Here is a 20,211-nt window from a genome sequence, read left to right as displayed (position 1 = left end):
TTCTGCTGTTATTTTGATGACCCTTGCTGGTGTTAAAACTCTTGATTTGTCTCTGCACTGGAAATGTCAGAAATGTTGTAGCTGGATAAAGTCTGTACTAGACATTGCTTAATTTTACATTCTCTCAAGATTAAAAACAGTCTTATCACAGTCCGATTCGCCAAACCACTAAACATTTACACTAACCATTATATAAAAAAACACATTTCAACACACACAACAGGTTTCCTTTTTGTTCTCCTATGCTCCTCCCACTCCTGACATGGTCAGGCACCTCTTTTACATGCAGCTGATTCTGGCGGGGCTGGGCGGGGTCAGCATGGGTCCAAGGGGCAGGTGGCGTGTGGAGGCGTAGGCCAGTGGTGGAATGGTGTTCATCAAAATGAGCTGCAGCGGCTTCTCCTGGCTCCTGCAGCGGCAGCAGAGCAGGCGGCAGAATGTGCGGCGGTACGTGTGGTTAAAGAGCGTGTAGACCAGTGGGTTCACGGCAGACGAGAGGTAACCCACCCACACAAACACGTTCAGGAGGCCGCCCACCAGAGTGGAGTTGCAGGCCAAGGTGCCGCAGGCCACCGCCAGCACATTAGTCACAAAGAACGGGCACCACATCGCCACAAAGAGGAAGAAGACCACACCCAGCACCTTGGAGGCCTTCTGCTCATTGCTGAGGGAGTGCATACTGCGGCAGCCAATTGCAGGCCGTGATTGGCTGAGGGAACGTCGCAGGAACCTCCTATTGGGTGGAGAGAAGGAAGGGACTGGTGGGGAAGGAAGGAAACTCAGGCCCAGGCCTCCACCCCATTTGGGGCGAGGCACCAGCTGGTCCAGACAGAGTGTGGCTTCAGCTCGCAGTGCGCGCAGCGTCAGGAAGTACATCACCACCATGATGCAAAGCGGCACAAAAAACGCTACCAGGGAGCCAATCAGAACAAAGGACGGGTCTGTAAGCAGACAGCTGCCATCTCTGAAGACTTTAGAGTGATCCCTGAAGCCCAGGACCGGCACTGGCATGGAGATGCCTACAAAGACAAAAAAGAGGGGTGAAAGCTTCAGGTTGCTATAAAGTACAGTACTGTGAAATATTATTGTAAAAGAGATAAAAACTCTCTGCACAAAGCACAGTATTAAAACCACTCTGATGTTACCTGGCACAAAGAGGCATGGCACAATAGAGGTTTAAAGAATGAACAATTTCTAATTTATTAACACCAGTAGATTGTAGTTTTTACATACAATATGTAAATATTGTATGCAAAAATGTACCAATGTTACAGAAAAAAACTAAATAAAAAGAAAGAAGAAAGGGATAGAGGAAGAGAGAGAACAGCCAGGAGTCAATCTGCAGAGAGGACGCCTGGTCCATTTAAAAAATGGAGAGGGAAAGGCCTGATGGAAAGGAAAGGCAAGTGCCCAGAGTCCACCAGAGAAAATTCTTTTATACATTTGACTCCCAGGAAGTTGCCACATACCAATCAGAATTTGTTGTTTCCACCCTGTCACTCTCGTCTCGACACCTCAAGCCATTTGCCGGCACTTGACGGCTCCTGCTTGGGTGTGTCTCAGCCCGACCAAGACACAAGTGGGGGACCCCAAACAAATGGCTGGCCTTTCACGCCTCTTGCTCGGGGGGAAGCCGTTTGACAAAGATACGGTGAACACAGAGGTGATGAACCTCTATGCAAAACAAAAATGCTGAATGTCATTGACTTGTGACTTCCCATCTTACACTACAGAGAGTAAGAGTAAGTAAGAATGCCCCTTATTATTTTTTTTTAAAAAGAGGATATCTCAGCAAGTGCTTCTTTTTCAGTAAATGATTGTGTTTAAATAAAACACGTGAAATAAATTATTTAATTCTTCAGACACCTGAATATAATCCTGCCAAGTGGACCAATAAGAAAAGGCAAAGGGTAGAAACATCAAGTAATTTTTCCTTTTGCTTGCTCACTTTGCATTTTGTTATTTAGATTTTTAAATGGGAACCAAAAAGACAGAATTTCCCCTTAGAAACCAAGGCACTCCTGGGATGGGATGTGACATTAGCAGAAGATGAGAGTGGTGGACTGTGATGGAGAGGGATAGCCATCGTTGGCTTTGCTGTCAATTTTATAAACTTCAACAATGCGAGTGGGGGTGGTACCTTCTACATTATTGACAAGAGGTTCGAATTTCCCCCGTGGTGCATCACTTGATCATTTCTTGCTGTACTGAGGTCAGGCTTGATGCCACAGTAAGTCACTGTCACCTCACCTATGTGCAGTGGTGTAATGAGACATAGTGAACTGCTGCAAATATCTTTGCAACACAGTTCATTAACATCCTTGACATTGTGTTAAAAGACTTATTTCTTCACATCAAAGCAGAAGTTTTTTTACCTCACACTATCTTTTTACAGCACACCGCAATGCTGCAATGAAGGGGGGGAACGCAGGTGCAGGTTGGTAAAGAAACATTTACTTAACAATCTCATTTTCAACTAGCAAAGAACACAGTTAAAAAAGGGTATATAGAGACAGAAAGGATGCAGCTGAGCACAGATGGCAGGGAAGGCAGGCAGTTTAAACAGTGAGGGGAATCCAGCACAGGAGAAGAAATCAGGCAAGGCACTTTACACTGTCATGATATCTGCATCAAGATTCGTCTCCTCACCACAGACCAACAAATTGTGGGTTCTTCCACTGTTTTACATTTACATGTATTGCATTTTATGCAGAGTAACAGAGACAGTTCAGATTTAAGTGTCTTCCCCAGGGACGCAATGGAAATAAGTGGGGTTTGATACTGGGACTTCTTCCACCCTATATACAAAATACATGTGTTGTCTTCCCACATTACGCAAAATAAACATATAGGAAATGTAAGGATTGTCTACAGCCATGATAAATTTTGTACCCATGTCATAGATCAGACCGCACAAAGGAAATAAACAAAATGCCACTGCATGAATGGAGTTAATAATCTAATTTAATGTAATTCAATATTCATTTTGACAGCCCTACAAATGAACCAACTAAATCTTTAGTAGTGCTGTGAATGAATTCTGTGTCTTGCTCAGAGGATCATGAATGCTTGTTTTCCTCTCTTGTTTTTTGGTAAGCCTGTTTATGTTTAGTTTTTTCCGACTATTGCGCCAAGGTTTTAGTTTCCATTTATTAAAAATCTGCTTCATGTAATTGTCAAGAGTGTGCACATCCTTCAAACCCCAGCATGGCATGACACACACATATTTTTCAAGTTACCACATCTATAAACACACAAAATATGCAGGTGGGGGGTTGTTATCTTATGAATATTTAAAATATTCCTTTGTCAAACAAAATTTTTAGTGTCACAATTATTCAATTTAATTTAATATGCAATGAATCATTAATTACTTTTTCAGCTCATCGAACAATGCTTTCCTTATTTCCCATAGCGCACAATCCTCCACACTCTTAAACTAAAATTATGTTCTGTTCTCCAGTTCATTTGTAGTAATCAGGCTCTGCATATTATACAAAATCATAATTAAACTCACACATAGCCTATTACATTTTTTTGTAACTAAAATTGGCTAGATAGTAATTCATACAAAGCAGTGTGTATGTGTGTGTGTGTGTGTGTGTAATTTGTCATTTTCACACAGCTATTCACTCTGTATCACATCTGAGCCAGACCTCTGTTCAATTACAGTCTACTGCAAACTGTGATAACAGCAGTGCATGTGACATACTGTGTGATGCCATTCATTGTCCCATCTGGGACTGTCTGACAAATGGAGCACAATGACAGGAAACCGTATGGTGGCCGCATGCCATCACCAACCAGTTGGCACGTGTCTATGAATCCTTGTTCCAGCATCATTGGTTAGATGGTGAATCAAACAAATCAGTAAGAACCAATAAGCACAGAGTTCATCTGTTCATATTACAGAATTATCATTCTTATTAGTATTCTAATGCTGCTATGGTTTTTATGCTCTTGACATTTACCAAAAATTGACAGAATTCAATAACATCATATGATATTAATGTCATTGCCCAAGCTAGTGAGTCTTTGGTGACAAAAAGGGTAAAGTAGCAGTAAGAGGACATCACACACAAATTTGGTTTGGAAAGTGTGTGTTGGTTGTGGTTATGGCTTCAGGAAGACTCTTCAGTGTTTTTGCTGCCAGGTGGTGGAATGAACTCCCCTTAGATGTTTGAATATCTTGAGTCGCTGAAATTCACATTTTTAGCACCTATTCTTTAAAAAACTGTAGTTAAACCAGACACAACTACTCTCACACCAGTACCAAATACGCCTACTCTTACACCAACACCAGACATGCCTACTCTCGCACCAACACCAGATCGGACCGCCAAAGCTCCCGCCTGCCAGGTCTGCCACCCCATGCACATTGCACCGGACCCTTCATGTTCCTCCTGCGAGTGGTGGGTCCACAGTTGGATGAGCCCATGTATCCAGTTCGGACTGGGCCCGGCCGGGTCCCATGGACAAAAACCCAGCCACCAGGCACTTGCTTATGGGCCCCAACCCCAGGTTTGGCTCCAGATTGGGACCCCGGTAACCCTGCGGGCTGGGTTCACTGGCTCTTTGTTTTTCCTTCCATGAAAGATCTTCTGAACTGTTCTTTGTCTCACCCTTTACCTAAGACCAATTTGTCATGGGAGACCCTACCCCATGACAAATCATTAGGGTTCTCAAACATAAGGTGACGGTTCAAGGAGGAGGAAATCAGCAATAGTTATGATTTTGTATGTTAATAAACTGTTTATTATCTGTGGTGTCTTCAGTTTCAGTTGTACTTAACATAACAAATGAAAGTTGCTCTCCATAAAGTTGGTTTTTAGATTTCCATTAGTTTCTCTCAGCTGGGTGTTGTTGAGTGCATGTTTTTTAAGCATTTCAGATGGTCTTTTTTTAGCTGTATATTAGTTGTGTGTAATTGTCTAATTTTTATTTTAAAAATATAGATCTAAATTGTAAGACATGTAAGATCTGCCTTTTGACCACAATCCTTAAATGAAAAAAATGCCCACACACTCCAAGGTAACATGTCACCCAGCACGACCAAAGCAAAAGCAGCATGATGGCTGAAATCAACAGGTGAGTGGATAGCAACTCAGCAAAAGACACCAGAAATATGATAACAAAAACACCTGAATATAAATGCTGGAGAGACCACAGCTACATAGAAATACAGGAGAACCTCTGACTGCTCATAATACACCATTTCATGAAATCCGTCATGGTACCTCAAATCCATTTGGATTTGTTTCTGTCAGTTTCTTTCAGTTCCGACTTCAAGTCATTACTAATAGCAACCAATATAGCTTAGGCTGAAGAAAGTATTGTACAATGTATTGAATGAGGACTTAGGAAGATTGTATTCAGGCTTAAAAATAAAGTTTCAGGTGTTTGTTGGTTCGGGAACTTTATGTACTTTCTGCACCTCTTTATTTGGAGCAGAGCAGATTAGTTGTGTGTAGTTATTTGAATCTGTTTGAATTTTAGAACCCATTATTCATTAACATTCATCAGTGTCAGCTTGTTTTGATGTTTTCCTATTATTGTTCAGTATAGGAAATTGGAAAAAATAAATTCAAATTTAAAATTTTATTTAACAAGTACACAGTCGTATATGGTATAATATGCAGAAATGCTTTTGCAATATTGAAGTCTATAGCTGTCGCTAATGGAACCAATTTGCAAATATTGAAACCATAATAAAATATTACAAAAAAAATATGTGTAACAGGTAGGGTGAAGGTGTGCAAATGTGTAAAGTGAAAATTTGTGCAAATTTTGGGGGGTATTGAGTCCAGAAGTTATTGAAACGTCACTAATGGTCATTAAATAAAAAAAAAAAAAAAAAAGTGGAAAAAAAAAAAAAAAAAAGTGTACTAGGTGTGCAGTAAAACCTTTTCACCCCAATTTCAGTTGTCTTCTCTTGTTTACATTTTGACTTTGAATGCTGCTGGTTGATTCTGCTGGTGGCTGGAAGCCTTCATCTTAAGCATCTGCAATATTAGAGTATATTTTGACAAAAACATACATTTCTTCTATGGTGAAAAAAAGTTTTCCAAAAAAATGGAACACTTTGATTAAAAAAATTTAATTACATTGTTAATGAAAACAAGGCTTTTGGTTAGGGACATTTGCAGGGACATTCACATGCCTCAACAGCAAGCAGCTAAGCTGGATGTAAAAGAACCCACATGGCAGGAAATCCTGGACACCATCTGAAAAGCAAAAGCATCCACTAACCCACACTCTAGAGTTTTACTCTAGGCAGTATACGACAAATGGCCCAAACTTCAGATTATTGAGGATCATGAGAAAGGTCTGGACTGTTGTCAGAGGGATGTTTCGTTCCACAATTGCACAGGAAATGCAAGCAGTTCTTCAAGTATGACGTCAAACTGAATAAATAAAGTACATCTATACACCAAGGAGGAGTCCCAGGCATTTCAGAGTGGAACACACATCAACAATCAGCATCTGATGCAAATGCAGTTTCAACATTGTGCTCCATCTCACTTGTCTTGTTCAAGGAGGACACATTCGCCCGATCACAGGACAGGGGTTTAATATAAAATACACGAGACAAGGGAACATGAACACGCACAATGACCCAACGGCGAACCGACACGAACAGGATAGTTTTATACAATTATATAAATAGAAAGCAGGTAAACACGATCAGGGAACATTACACAGGACAAACATGAAACTCCGGTCTGGACTCTGGATCCGGAGTCAACCCCTGCCGGTCTGGATCATGACAGTACTCCCCCATCAAAGGCACTACCACCTGGGAGTGCCCACAAAACGGTCCATGAAAGGGGGGAGAAGTCCATAAGGACGAGTGGCGGTTGTCCTGCACCGGCGGCGTCAGGCCCGGGGCAAAGCACGGCTGGTCCGTGGGGGACCGGCATCCTGTCCGCAGTCCGCAGGCACCGTCACTCCGGTCAGTCTCCGGTACGCCGCGCTGGAAAGTTCGCCGCCTCCCTCGTCTCGGTTAACGCCGGGAGCACCTGAACTGCGCGACCGGTCTCCTCGACCCCACGGTAGCTTTCGTAGGCCATCGAGGTCCGGTCGCACGGATTCGTCGGTACTCCCCCGCCTCCAGAATCGCCAGGGGGAACATGGACCGCGTGACAGATCCTCTCAACCCCACGGTAGCTTTCGTAGGCCGCCGAGAGTCTGCCACGCTTGGGGAACTGATTAAAAACCTGACCTGGATCATGGCGGGGAACTGGCGATTACCGGAGGTGCGGAATCCGGACGAGACGGCGGTGTCGGGGGACGTCCATACATGGAACCTTGAACATGGATCTGTGGAGCAGACGTCCTCCCGACCATCCACGGTTCCCTGGATCTCAGCGGGGCGTAGAGCGGCTGCGTCCACATGGTCGGGTCATTCTGTCATGGGTGGGCTGGACATGGCGATGAAGGAGGACGCATTCGCACGATCACAGGACAGGGGTTTAATACAAACGTCACAAGACAGGGGAACATCAACACGCACAATGACCCGACGGTGAACAGACACGAACAGGATAGTTTTATACAATTATATAAATAGAAAGCAGGTGAACACGATCAGGGAACATTACACAGGACAAACATGAAACTCCGGTCCGGACTCAGGATCCGGAGTCAACCCCTGCCGGTCCGGATCATGACAGTCTAACTTATGTACAGAATCTACAACAAGAGTGAATAAAAAGATTGTATTCATGGTTGGGGGTCCTAATGAACCAGAACTGATCACTTCATCTATGGTAACTTGTAAGCATGTTGTAAGTCGTTCTGGATAAGGGCGCCTGCCAAATGCCATAAATGTAAATGTAATACCCCTCATACTCCTGACTAACAACCCTCTATCTAGATATTGTCTTACACTCAGCCGAGGACAGGTTGCATGTTGAGGGTTCGAATCACGATCCGCCAAGGTGCCACTGAGGTGCCACTGAGCAAAGCACCGTCCCCACACACTGCTCCCTGGGCGCCTGTCATGGCTGCCCACTGCTCACTATGGGTGATGGTTAAAAGCAGAGGACACATTTTTTTGTGTGCACGTGTGCTGTGCTGTAGTGTTCCTTTGTAGGCATGATGGCAGATGGTATCCAGTGCTTGCTTATCCAGTGGGGTGGTAGTAGCCTAGTGGTAACACACTCGCCTATGAACCAGAAGACCCAGGTTCAAATCCCGCTTACTACCATTGTGTCCCTGAGCAAGACACTTAACCCTGAGTTGCTCTGATAAATGCCATAAATGTAAATGTTGCAGAGACTCTATGGCTGAATTGGACAAACGAAAGGCTGTATTTTGTGTATGTGAACGGTTAGAGGTGTTGTCTCACCAGCAGAGATACCCCACACAGCTGTGACGTTGGTGGTGGCCCTGGTCCGGGCAGTGGCTCTGCTCTGTAGCGGGCTGCGGATGGCAAAGTATCGATGTAATGAGATGGCACACAGGTGCATGATGGAAGCTGTGGATAGCAGCACGTCCAGGTAAATCCAGAGCGGGCACAGAGCAAAGGGCAGAGGCCAGGAGTAACCTGCACATATACACAATATGAGCTTTAAATGCATAAACATACAGAATATGTCTACATTATAATTTATTCTCATAAATTAACAAAGCAAATGAACAGAAGAGTATTCTAAATCAAATTAATTATTTGACGTGACAAGCCATTACCGTCAAAACAGCATCAACGTATGCTATCATGTCCATGGAGTTTCAGCCTGTATTCCTCGGCATGAATCCTGCCCAAATCTCCAACTCCATGTGCAAGAGATGCAGCCCAAATCTTTCAAGGAACCTCCACCATGCTTCAGTGATGTCTGTAGAATATCATTATTAAAATGCTCTCCAGGCCTTCAGCCAGATATTGCAAGCCACAGTCCTCAGCACCTGCTGAAATTTTTCTGCACAGTCTGCATGCCCCACTATGCAGAAAAAATAAACCTACTGTTTTCAGTCTTGTCATGGTGTATGACCTGTGTGTCATGTCAATGTCATTCCACATCCTCACCATAACAACCTTGGTAGCAGAGTTTGGTTGTTCCCTGCTGTAAACCTCCTGCATAGCTGTATCTGCTTCACCTATTGACCGTTTATCAACTTGAAATTGATCTTCAGAACCGGGTTGGTTCTGATTGACCACACACTTGAATTTTCTGAGTATATTCCTACAAATTATCTGCAAGTTTTACATAAGAAGCAGTGTCGGTTGGACGGCAAATTGTGGCAACACAATCAATTAAATGAGATTTTCTACATATAGACACACATATTCACACTGCAGTGTCTGCAGTCACAATTTCAGATGGATTGTCACGACTACGGACTTACAGGGGAAGGAAGCGCAGAGGTCTGACATTCTGGGAAGGGGGTTTTATTATATGATAAACAATAAACACAAGTAAACAAATGCAGCTCGGTGGCCGAAAACAATTGAACTTAAATGAAGTGTGGCGATTGCCAGAACTGAAAATACACATTCACATAGTGCACTAACGTCCACGAAAATGCCGGGGCGGAAAAGTCCGGCCTTTATGTGCCGTCAGGATTGGCCACCTGTGATAAGCACAGCTGCAGTCAATCCTGACAGAGCCCCCCTCCAAGGGCTACGTCCTCCGAGCCCCAGCAGTACCATCAGTGGACGCGGCGGGGTGGAGGGTGGCAACCACAGGGCTCCTGCCCTGCTGTATCCTCCCTTTGGAGGACCCGGTCCCTCGGGCTGGCTCCCCGGCGTGGTCAGGCGTGGCGGCCCCGGTCCCTCGGGCTGGCTCCCCGGCGAGGTCAGGCGTGGCGGCCCCGGTCCCTCGGGCTGGCTCCCCGGCGAGGTCAGGCGTGGCGGCCCCGGTCCCTCGGCCTGGCTCCCCGGCGTGGTCCCGCTTGGCGGCCCCGGACCTTCGGCCTAGCTCCCCGCCATGGTCCCGCATGACGGCCCCGGACCCTCGGCCTGGCTCCCCGGCGTGGTCCCACATGGCGGCCCCGGACCCTCGGCCTGGCTCCCTGGCGTGGTCCCGCATGGCGGCCCCGGACCCTCGTACCTGCACACAATAATCAGGGCCGATCCATCTGGGTACATGTGGGCCCTGTCTCCACACGTCCCCTCTGACACGTCTTGTGTCACCCCCTGCACCGCGCAGGGAGATTGTCCCGGAGCCTCCGGCGACTGTTCCAGGCACCCCAGGCTGATGCCTTCTCGGCACGTGCAGCCCCTCTCACTGCACGCCCCTGGTGCCAAGGGGAGGGCATTGCCAGACCATCCTTCTGCCTCCATTGAGACAAGCAGGCCCTCTTCCTGCCTGTCCCAGCTGGGTCCTCATGACTACCAGGGGGCTCTATGGCGCTCCACCCCTCTGGAGGCGGACACAGGCCCATGCCTGGCCCGCCCTCCTCACCAGCTACCGGAGGACCCAGCTCCATCGCTTCCCCACCTACCCTCCCCTCAGGAGGAGCCCCCAACCCAAACTGCACCCCCCCAAAAAATTCTTTGGGGGAGCACCCCCCCCGGCTGGACTTAGGGGTACCTTGGGGCTTGTCCACCTCGTCTTGGACCAGTGCAGTCAGGTTAGGAACTCCCTCCCTGGGGTTTGGCTCCGCTGCTGGGTCGCCATCTGGTGGACACAAAGAGGTGAAGTGGGGGCGACATACGGACACATATGCCATGCACACACACACACAGACAGAGACAAACACAAGAGAGGGTCGTCTGGCTCCCTCTCTGGGCTCTCCGGGACCTCCTCAGGGGGCACAGCCAGGATCTCGGGAGGAGCGACCTTCTCGTCGCCCACAATGCTGGGTCTTCTTGCCCCAGATCCTGACTGGCGCTGGATGTGGTGGAGGGGCAGAGTTCGATCCCTGGCGCAGGCTCTGGCCGATCGAACTCCGCCCTCAGTCTCAGCAGGAAGTCCCGAAAACTCCTTCTGTCTGTCTCTCCCTGCTGCCAGAGGGCTGTGCCCCAGCCCCATGCTGACCCAGACAGACACACGAGATGGTGATCACACCCGTGTCTGCTGCCCCACTGAAGGGTCCTGGGGCCATTGGGCTGTCCCCCACGGGGCTGGGCATATCGCTGGAGATGGTGGTGGGTGTGTGGCGTGGAGGGGTGTGGACGTCTTCTCCAGCAGGCGGGGGCACTGGTGCTGCGCTGCCATTCTGCTGGGGAACGTCCGGGCAGAGGGAAGGCGGTTCGGCGACCGGAGCTGGGAAGGCGTTCTCCCCGCAAGGCAGTCCCGGCAGCGCAGTTGCTGGCTGGGGACCTCCCATCGCCCTCTTCCACCAGCTGTCCCCACACTGCTGGGAGGGACGTGGGTCTCCACGGACCTTGTGACGATCTGGGACGGGCACAGTGTCTTCGTCACTCTCGTCATCGTCCGTGTCTCCCTCGTCTTCCTCGTACCCCCGGAAGTCACGTGGGTCATCACACATGTCGCGACGATCTCAGATGCTCGCAATGGGCGGAGCCATCCCAGCAGCGACCGCCCAAAGAAAATCAACGTCATCGCCGCTTTCGTCATCCTTGTCCTCCCACCTGTGACTCCGAATGTCCACCCTGCGGACATCCTGGGCCCATGGCGCGATTAGTTCCCATGGGCAGTACTATGGCCATTTGGGCTGGAGCCTGCCCATCTCCTCGCTGGAGGAATGCTGCTGTGGTCGTCGTTTACCCCCCTGGAAGTGACGGTTCAAGGCCAGTGAAAGACGAAGGTGATCTTCGGCTCTCACGCTAAGGGCCTCGCTGAAGATCCCGCAACACGACCTCTGGATGAGAGGCGTGGCCCTACAAGCAAGGACATTTCAGTTATTTCATTTTTTCCCTGAGTCTAAACAAAATACGCATTTCTCATTTTCAACCTGCATACTCCATTTATCACCTGAGCTAGAGGGGAACGTGACAGAAGACCGAACCAGAACTAGAGAAGATGGACTCCTCCCTCTGCTTCCTATCCTTTACCGCCATGAAATACAGCTGAAACAGTTCTCTGAGGTACTCCAGCAAGTGGTGAATGCCCTGCAGTTCCCTACATGACCACCAGCTCCGCCCGCACGACAGTGGAGCCTCGCAGCTCCAACCACCATCATGCTTCGCTGCTGGAGCATTACAGCGGGGATCCGGGTACCTGCAGGAATTTCCTGCTCTCCTTTCAGCTGTATTTTGCGAAGTTTCCTGAGCTTACTGACATTCAGAAAATCTCTGTCTTCATCCAGCGGCTTTCTGGGCATGTTCATGACTGGGTGGCAGCCGTGTATCGGGGAGGAGGCCCTGAGACTACGTCTTACTCTGCATTCCTGGACCAGGGGCAGTCGAGAAGTCAGTGTCTCCTGCAGCTCAGGCAGGGCAATGCCTCTGTGGCAGACTACTCAATCGAATTCCGGATCCTTGCCACAGATAGTAGCTGGAATGAGCCTGCGCTCATAACAGTGTTCCAGAACGGTTTGAGCCAAGACTTACAGACCGAACTAGCCTGCCGCGATCCCGATCTAGAGCTGGATGCCATGATAGCTCTGGCCATTAAGCTAGACCAGCATCTGCGCAGGAAAGGGCGCTTGGCACCTGCGACTACTTCCACAACTTCTTCCAGATGCGTTCGTCCTCGGGTCCTATCCGGTGTCAGAGACTCCTGCCCCTGATCCAGGGAGTGTGGAAGCTGCCCAGGAACCCATGCAGGTGGGGTCCACACGATTGTCGGCGGAGGAGAAGAGGAGACGCCAAGAGCTAGGACTTTGTCTCTACTGCGCGGACCCAAGGCACTCCATAGTTGGGTGTCCGCGCCTTCGAGTTCCAGAGGGGGCTAGTATTAAGAGTATCCACCACATCCTACCAATTCAGTTCTCAGTTTTTTTTTTTGGTGTCATTTCCCCGGGTGATAACACTATCCCTGTGTCTGTCTTTATAGATTCGGGATTGGCTGGGAATTCATCTCTTTATCCCTGGTCTCGGTTCTCTCGATATCCCAGGTGGAGTTGCCACAGCCGATCACCGTTCGGGCCATGGATGGTCACCCCGTCAGTAATGCACCAGTCACTCACAAATCTGAATTGGTCACTCTTTCTATTCCCCCTCACCATTCTGAATCCCTAGAGTTTTTTTTACCCATGTTAGACACCCAATTGGTGCTGGGATTTACCTTGGCTACGTCAGCATAAACCCAACATCAATTGGGTCGAAAGCACTATTACCGCGTGGTCACCATCTTGTGTTTCTCATTGCAATGTGGCACCCGTTTCCATTAGTTCTACTTCCGTTGAAAGCCCCTTAGCTGATTCACCCCTTTCTGTTCCCCCTCACTATTCTGATCTGGCAGAGGTGTTTAGTGCCTCCAAGGCCTTGAGCCTCCCACCACATTGCGCTTGGGATTGCGCCATAGATCTCCAGCCTGGAGCAACACCTCCTCAGTCGCGTGTGTATCCGTTGTCTGAGCCAGAGACTCGGGCAATGGAGAAGTATGTGGCCGAGTCCCTCAGGCAGGGATATATTGTGCGGTCCCCTAGCTTCTTCTTTGTTGAGAAGAAGGATGGCGGACTCCGGCCCTGCATTGACTACCGAGGGCTCAATGTGGTCACAGTGAGGTATCCACACCCCCTTCCACTAATCCCATCTGCTATTGAGCAATTCCGGGTTTTTTTTACTAAACTCGACCTCCGGAGTGCCTACAACCAGGTTAGGATTCGAGCAGGCGACGAGTGGAAGACTGCGTTCAGCACAACGTCTGGTCATTATGAGTACTGGGTCATGCCCTATGGGCTGGCCAATGCCCCTGCGTACTTTCAGGGATTTATGAATGACGTTTTCAGGGACTACCTGATGCACTTTGTCATCGTCTATATCGACGATATCCTGGTCTACTCGCCTACCGAGTACGACCACATCAGACACGTCTGTCTCGTCCTTTGTCGCCTGCTCGAAAATGTGTTGAAGTGTGAATTCCACAAGCGGGAAGTAGCATTTCTCTGCTATAACATTGGGCAGCGGGTATTAGCATGGATGATCATAAGATATGGGCTGTTTCTGAGTGGCCGGAGCCCACAACGGTAAAGGAATTGCAGCGGTTCTTGGGGTTCACTAAATTTTAACGTAGGTTCTTCCGGGGATTCTGTGGCAGCGCCCCTGTGATCGGTCACTACAGAAAAGGGGTGTCTTGCCCCCTCCAACCAATGACGCCACTCCTCTAACGCAGGTTTTACAGCAAGCAATTTGCGATTCCCAATCTCATAGTTTCTCTCTTCTTCTTTCATAGTTGCCTCCGACAGCTTCCTTGAAAAAAAGGCGCAAGGATGTAACCTTCCCGGGGACCCATAGCTCTGTGACAACGCCCCCCCCCTAATCCCACCTCGGAAGCATCTACTTCCACCACGAAAGGCATAGCAGGGTCCGGAAGCTTAAGGACTGGAGCTGTGGTGAAGAGTGTCTTAAGCTCCTCAAACGCCTTGGTGGCCCTTTGGGAAAATCGCATAATTTTGGGCTTCCCTTTAAGAAGGGGCGCTGGTAGTTTGGGCTCACACCTCACCTGCGACAGGGCATCCGGGGGTAAGTCGGACCTTAGCAGCGCTTAGCGCTAAGTACTGGTGGCCCGCCATGAGGTGGGATGTGCAAAATATTGTGCGTTCCTACACTGTGTGTGCAGTCACCAAGGTACCTGATGTTCTTCCTGCTGGGAAGTTACTACCCCTGCCGGTTCCGGAAAGGCCGTGGTCACATGGGAGCCAGCCAGTCACGGACCTCCCGGAATCAAAAGGGTACACTACCATCTTGGTTGTAGTTGACCGGTTCACTAAGGGGTGTTGTTTTGTTCCTTTTCCTAGTGTTCCTTCTGCCCTGCAGGTGGCTGAGGCTCTGATGCAGTCCGTGTTCCGGGTGTACGGGATCCCGGAGGACATCCTGTCGGATTGGGGCCCCCAGTTCATATCGCGGGTGTGGAAGGCTTTCTTTCAAAAGCTGGGGGTTTCCATCAGCCTGACCTCAGGTTACCACCCCGAGTCCAACGGTCAGGCTGAGTGCTTATTCCAGGAGCTTGGCAGGTTCCTCCAGGCATACTGTTACAATCGGCAGCACGACTGGTCTGAGTTCTTTGTCTGGGCAGAATATGCCCAGAACTCTTTGCGTCACTCCGCTACCGGTCTAACGCCGTTTGAGTGTGTGCTCGGGTGACAGCCACCTCTGTGTCTTTGGGATCGGTCCCCATCTGAGGTCTCTCAGGTGGACGATTGGTTCCGGAGGGCAGAGAGGGTCTGGGAGGGAGCACACTATAACATCCAGCATGCCGTTCATCGATTCACCAAGCAGGCGGATAGGCATCGTAGAGAGGCGCCTGTTTTAAAGGCCGGTGATCGAGTCTGGCTCTCCTACCGGGATCTCCATCTCCCATCAAAGAAGTTATCCCCCAAGTACATAGGTCCTTTTGTTATCCTCAAACAAGTTAATCCCATTTCCTTAAAACTGCACTTACCCTCGCACATGAAAGTCTCCCCTGTGTTCCATGTGTCCCTTCTTAAGCCTGTCATCCCTGGACCGTTGGATGAAGGGGAAGCTACCCCTACACTCCCCGTGGAGGTCGAGGGGGTTCCTGCATATCGTGTGAGGCAACTCCTCGATTCGCGGGGGCGTCGGGGCTGGCTGCAGAACCTAGTTGACTGGGAGGGGTATGGTCCCGAGGAACGGAAGTGGATTCCAGCCCGCGACGTCCTCAGCCAAGAGCAGAAGGACGCCTTTCAACCATGCACGGCTGGATCACCCAGCACCCAGACCTCGGGGCCTTGGCGTAACCCTGCGCTGCCAGGAGGCCGCTCTTGCCCCCCCCCTTCGGGGGCCGGTCCTGGAGGGGGGGGTACTTTAACATTCGTGCCACCTCTACCACACCCCCAGTGGTCGAACTCTCCCATGTATTAGTGTGTGTTCTTCCAGGGCTCACTAGCACCCTGATTATTCCCACCTGTTCTTAATCACAGGTAAGTGGTGGTAATCACGGGTGCTTAGCGGAATAATGACTTCTGATCGGTGATTGGTTAGTTTAGCGGTAATGGGTCTGTCCACTCCTCTTTATATCCAGCCAGTCCCTTTAGTCCTGCGTTTGGTCTCCCTCACACAACCTGAGTTCATCGCTGCTGTCCTTAACGGCAATGACAGTGAACCCCCACGGTAGGACTGGAACTCAACTCTCCCCTCCCTTCGCTGCTGTCCTTAACGGCAATGACAGTGAACCCCCACGGTAGGACTGGAACTCAACTCTCCCCTCTAGTCTCACTACAGCTCCGCCACGCCGCAGCTCCTGGGTCTCCCCTTCTCTCCTGCTCTCTTGCTCTCTCCGTGTGTGTTTGTAGCCTGCATTACCTGTGCAGAATTCCCGTATGCTGTTCATCCCAGGCGATGTACCGGTGCGTGAGTGGCGCAACAAGTAAAGACGCTCACACTGTGTACGGAGGACACGGGTTCGAATCCAGCGCAGGAGGATCAATCACACACGGGTTTGAGCTAAGGCAAGGAACACGGAGACGCCGGTTCGAGGCCAGTGAAAGACAAAGGCGATCTTCGGCTCTCACGCTGACGCACATGACCTCTAGAGGAGAGGCGTGGCACTACAAGCAGGGACATTTCAGTTATTTCAATGCGTATTTTAAATAAAATACGCATTTCTCATTTTCAACCTGCGTCCTCCATTTATCTAGAGGGGACCGTGGAGCTAGAGGGGACCGTGACTAATATTAGATTTCCAAATAAAAACCAGCCACCCAGCCACTGGGAACACAGTGTGTTTCTTGGTGACGGTCCGAAGCCTAGGTAAATTGGCAGGGTTGTGTCAGGAAGGGCATCCGGAGTAAAACTTTTACCAAATCAGGACTATCATACCGGGTTGATCTGCTGTGTGACAGAGACAGAGGTCAAAATAGTAATGTTCCTTGAACATCTGATTATGGCCCATTCAGAATGACACAAAGACAAATTATGGAACATTATCACGAGTGCATTTGCAGACATGCCGGAGGAGTATGGAAAAGCAGAAGATGCTGCGGGAAGAGGAGTGCTGGCTTTTGGGCAGATGAGAGGAGACAGGAAACTGCAGGGTACAGGGGTGAGAGAGCTCAGCAGCAGGTGTTGGCCCAGAGAAATGTGCGGTGGCGGTGGAAGCACATGGTGAGAGTATGTGTGCATGTTCTTTTCCTGACAGGTTAGGCCTTATCAGGGCTCTGAGTTTTGTAACTCAAAATCTATAGAAACCGAATGAGAATTGCTGGTGTCTTCTTCTTGTAAGTTGCTTTGGGTAAAAGTAAAGTAAATGCTCAGTCTTTGCCACGGCTGGTGCTCGAGCTTGGAAAGAAGCCAAAAGAAGGGTTGACAGGCGTGGTCCGGCAGAACAACTGAGTGGTAGGGGCATCGGGGGACAGGCGGGAAGATGGTAATATCAACAGTCCAGGTCAAAGGGCGAAGTTCAGGCAAAACAGTGAGACATACATGGGGCTGGAATAAGTTATATTTTTTTAGTTATATTAACAATGTATCCATTTGTCATGTTCTATTTATGTGTGCATATTCTTATAATGTGTTATATACACATTGTATACAGGTGCAGGAAGGAGGGGACTCAATTTTTTGACTGTGCCATGTGCTTTCTGTGCATCAATAGACTTGTTTGAGCAACCTCATGGTGTCGCCTCGTAATTTGCCATTCGGGAAGGAACAATTCACCACACAGAAGAAAAAGCGCTAGGTTATATTATATATACAAGGTTATAGAAATAATTGAAGTCTATACAAGCTTTTCAAAATGGCTCCCCTCAGTCTGCCAGCATCTGCTCTACAGCCAGGTTCTGCACAACCACAGGTGGGTAAAATGTTGGAGATGGGGGTGGGAAATGTCGGTGGGAGAAGTGTGTGTTTTTGTCATTGTGATACACACAATGTGCATGACTAAATATGTCCTCTGCATTTAACCCATCACCCTCTGTGAGCAGAAGGCAGCCACAGGGAGCAGTGTGTGGGGGTGGCACCTTGCTCAAGGCAATCTCAGTGATACCTTGACCGTTTGAGATTTTGAGGTCAGCGTATGTGTAAATCCATGCATGAATTATAATCATCAACTGTTCTGTTCCATCTCCTGCACCACTCTTTTTTTCCTTTTTTCACATTTAATTTTTTTCTACTTCGAAATGATGGACTGACCATTAGTTATGTTGCAGAAATTAGAGTGAAAGAGGCAGAGAGTGAAGGGCAAAGAAAGACATGATGTACTAAAGACGTGATGTTCCCCAATGTCTAATTCGTCACCCTCTGACGTGTCACCATGGCGATTGTGGCTATTTTTACTGATAGTTTCAAACACTCTGAGCTATAAATGAACAGAGATTTTACAACCACGCCCTCACACATGAAAACACTCAATCATGCACCAAACACAGGCTACTTATGAACATGCATGATCACCACATTCTCTACAGCAGCAAGACATTTTACAATGGAGCTAGTTTTATTATTCAGAATTTTGTACTGTGCAGTGTAATCATAAGCATTTCAATAAGCTACACGATGAATAAAAGTATTAGATAATGAAATACATAAATGTGAAGAATGCATCCAAATACATAGATGTACAAGATCAATTTACAAAATCTACCAATAAATCTGTCTTTTAACAGTGAATATAGACACCAAAAATATTTGTTCATTACACACATACACACATACTTGTTTTCATCATTTTGGGAGATCAGGATTTTTTCTATTAACAGTGATTGTCTATAAATGGTGCTATAAACATATTGAATGGTAATTTAGTATTTTCCCAGGACGGTTGGACCACCCAGACTTGACACTCGATTATCCAGTAATTATTCCGTTTTAATGAATTGACTACTAGTGCTATGAGAAACTGGGAGTGTTTGGGGAGGAAAGGTGGAAACATACACAGTTTCGTGAAGAATGAGGACAGAAATTGCAAGGGCACTGCAGTTACTGTCATGGTTATGTAAATTTTACTGTAATTTGTGGCTGAAGTCTTCACTGCTTGAGAGGTGCATGACAGGCTTAGGCCATAAATGGAAACTTCTATGAAGATTGCTAAAAGGCTGGAATTGTTCTTGTGAAGGTTGTTTCCATTGCAGCCAGTCACAAGTTGTTTCTCTCCAAAGTTAAGAACGTTGGCCGAAATTAGACAACCCAGATGCCAAGCAAGTGTCACAAGTACAACACCACTATACTCACCGTAGAGGATGGTGACCATGGCAACAGGCATGACGAGCAGCCCAAGCAGCATATCAGTGACAGCAAGTGACATCAGGAAGTAGTTGGTGGCATTTTGCAATTTCCTCTCCATCATCACTGCAGCGATCACCAACGCATTCCCTGTCACTGTCACAACAATGGCCAGCAGTACCAGTAATGCTGCCCAGTTCTTAGGTCCTGCCCTTGGAGTCACCACGGTAACACATCTTGACAGCTCCCCAATCAACGTTTCCTCAAGCGACAGGTTGCTGAGCACCACCATGGGAAGGTGTCTGCTGCCACTGATGTTACATTCCACAGGTAGGCTTGGAACTACACTACCCAGCATTCCCTGTCTCTCTGGGTCCCAGGAGTCAGGGTCAAAGGTCACCACCCCTGACATGTTTGTCTTCCACTTCATGCTGCTGGCCACGCACACACACACACGGCCAGGTGTGCTAGGCGCAGAGAACATGCAGCAGGCAGGCTGGTTCTGCTCCTGAGGATCCATCCCTGCCCCCGTGGTCCGGACCCTACATCAGCTCGCCGCAACACAGGGCCCCGCTGACACGCGCATAAAACACACACTAAGGCGCAGTCGGCAGGAGTCTCTTCAATCCATGCAATCAGAATCCCCAAATGAGCACGGAATCCCAACAGGTGGACGTTCCCACAGCAGTCCGACAGAGAGAAGTCAGGAAAGGAGAAGTGTTTAATCAGTCCACAGACGGCGGGAAATAAAGGCAGAGAAGGAGGGAGGGAGTGAGAGAGGATCGGGGGGCGAGAGCGTGAGCAAGAGAGAGAGAGAAGTGCTGGGAGAGGAGAAGAATTCATTCAGGGCTGAGTGGAGGTAACAGAAGACAATGGCAGATAAAGGAGGGAAAAATCAATGAGGTTAAAACAGAGCAAGAAGATGGCAAATGAATGTGAAAATACTGGTGCAATTCATATACAAAAAATCACCATGAATTGTTTACTGTGCGTTTGTATTACATGTACAGTAGATGTAA

The 20,211-nt window shown here is 48.4% G+C and overlaps 1 protein-coding gene across 1 annotated transcript; it reads right to left on the bottom strand.

Annotated features, from left to right (window-relative positions):
- Window positions 1–279: 279 nt before the first annotated feature.
- htr2aa (5-hydroxytryptamine (serotonin) receptor 2A, genome duplicate a) lies at window positions 280–19,891 on the bottom strand. Its single transcript, XM_028964693.1, has 3 exons — window positions 19,202–19,891; window positions 8,351–8,548; window positions 280–1,019 (listed from the first exon to the last, which is right to left on the bottom strand). Exons 1-3 carry the CDS (start codon window positions 19,710–19,712, stop codon window positions 280–282), a joined length of 1,449 nt encoding a protein of 482 aa, XP_028820526.1. The 5' UTR covers window positions 19,713–19,891.
- Window positions 19,892–20,211: the final 320 nt, after the last annotated feature.

This window comes from Denticeps clupeoides, chromosome 20 (assembly GCF_900700375.1).
Source record: "Denticeps clupeoides chromosome 20, fDenClu1.1, whole genome shotgun sequence".
NCBI classification, from domain to species: Eukaryota; Metazoa; Chordata; class Actinopteri; order Clupeiformes; family Denticipitidae; genus Denticeps; species Denticeps clupeoides.
This window is presented reverse-complemented; position numbering and strand designations above follow the sequence as displayed.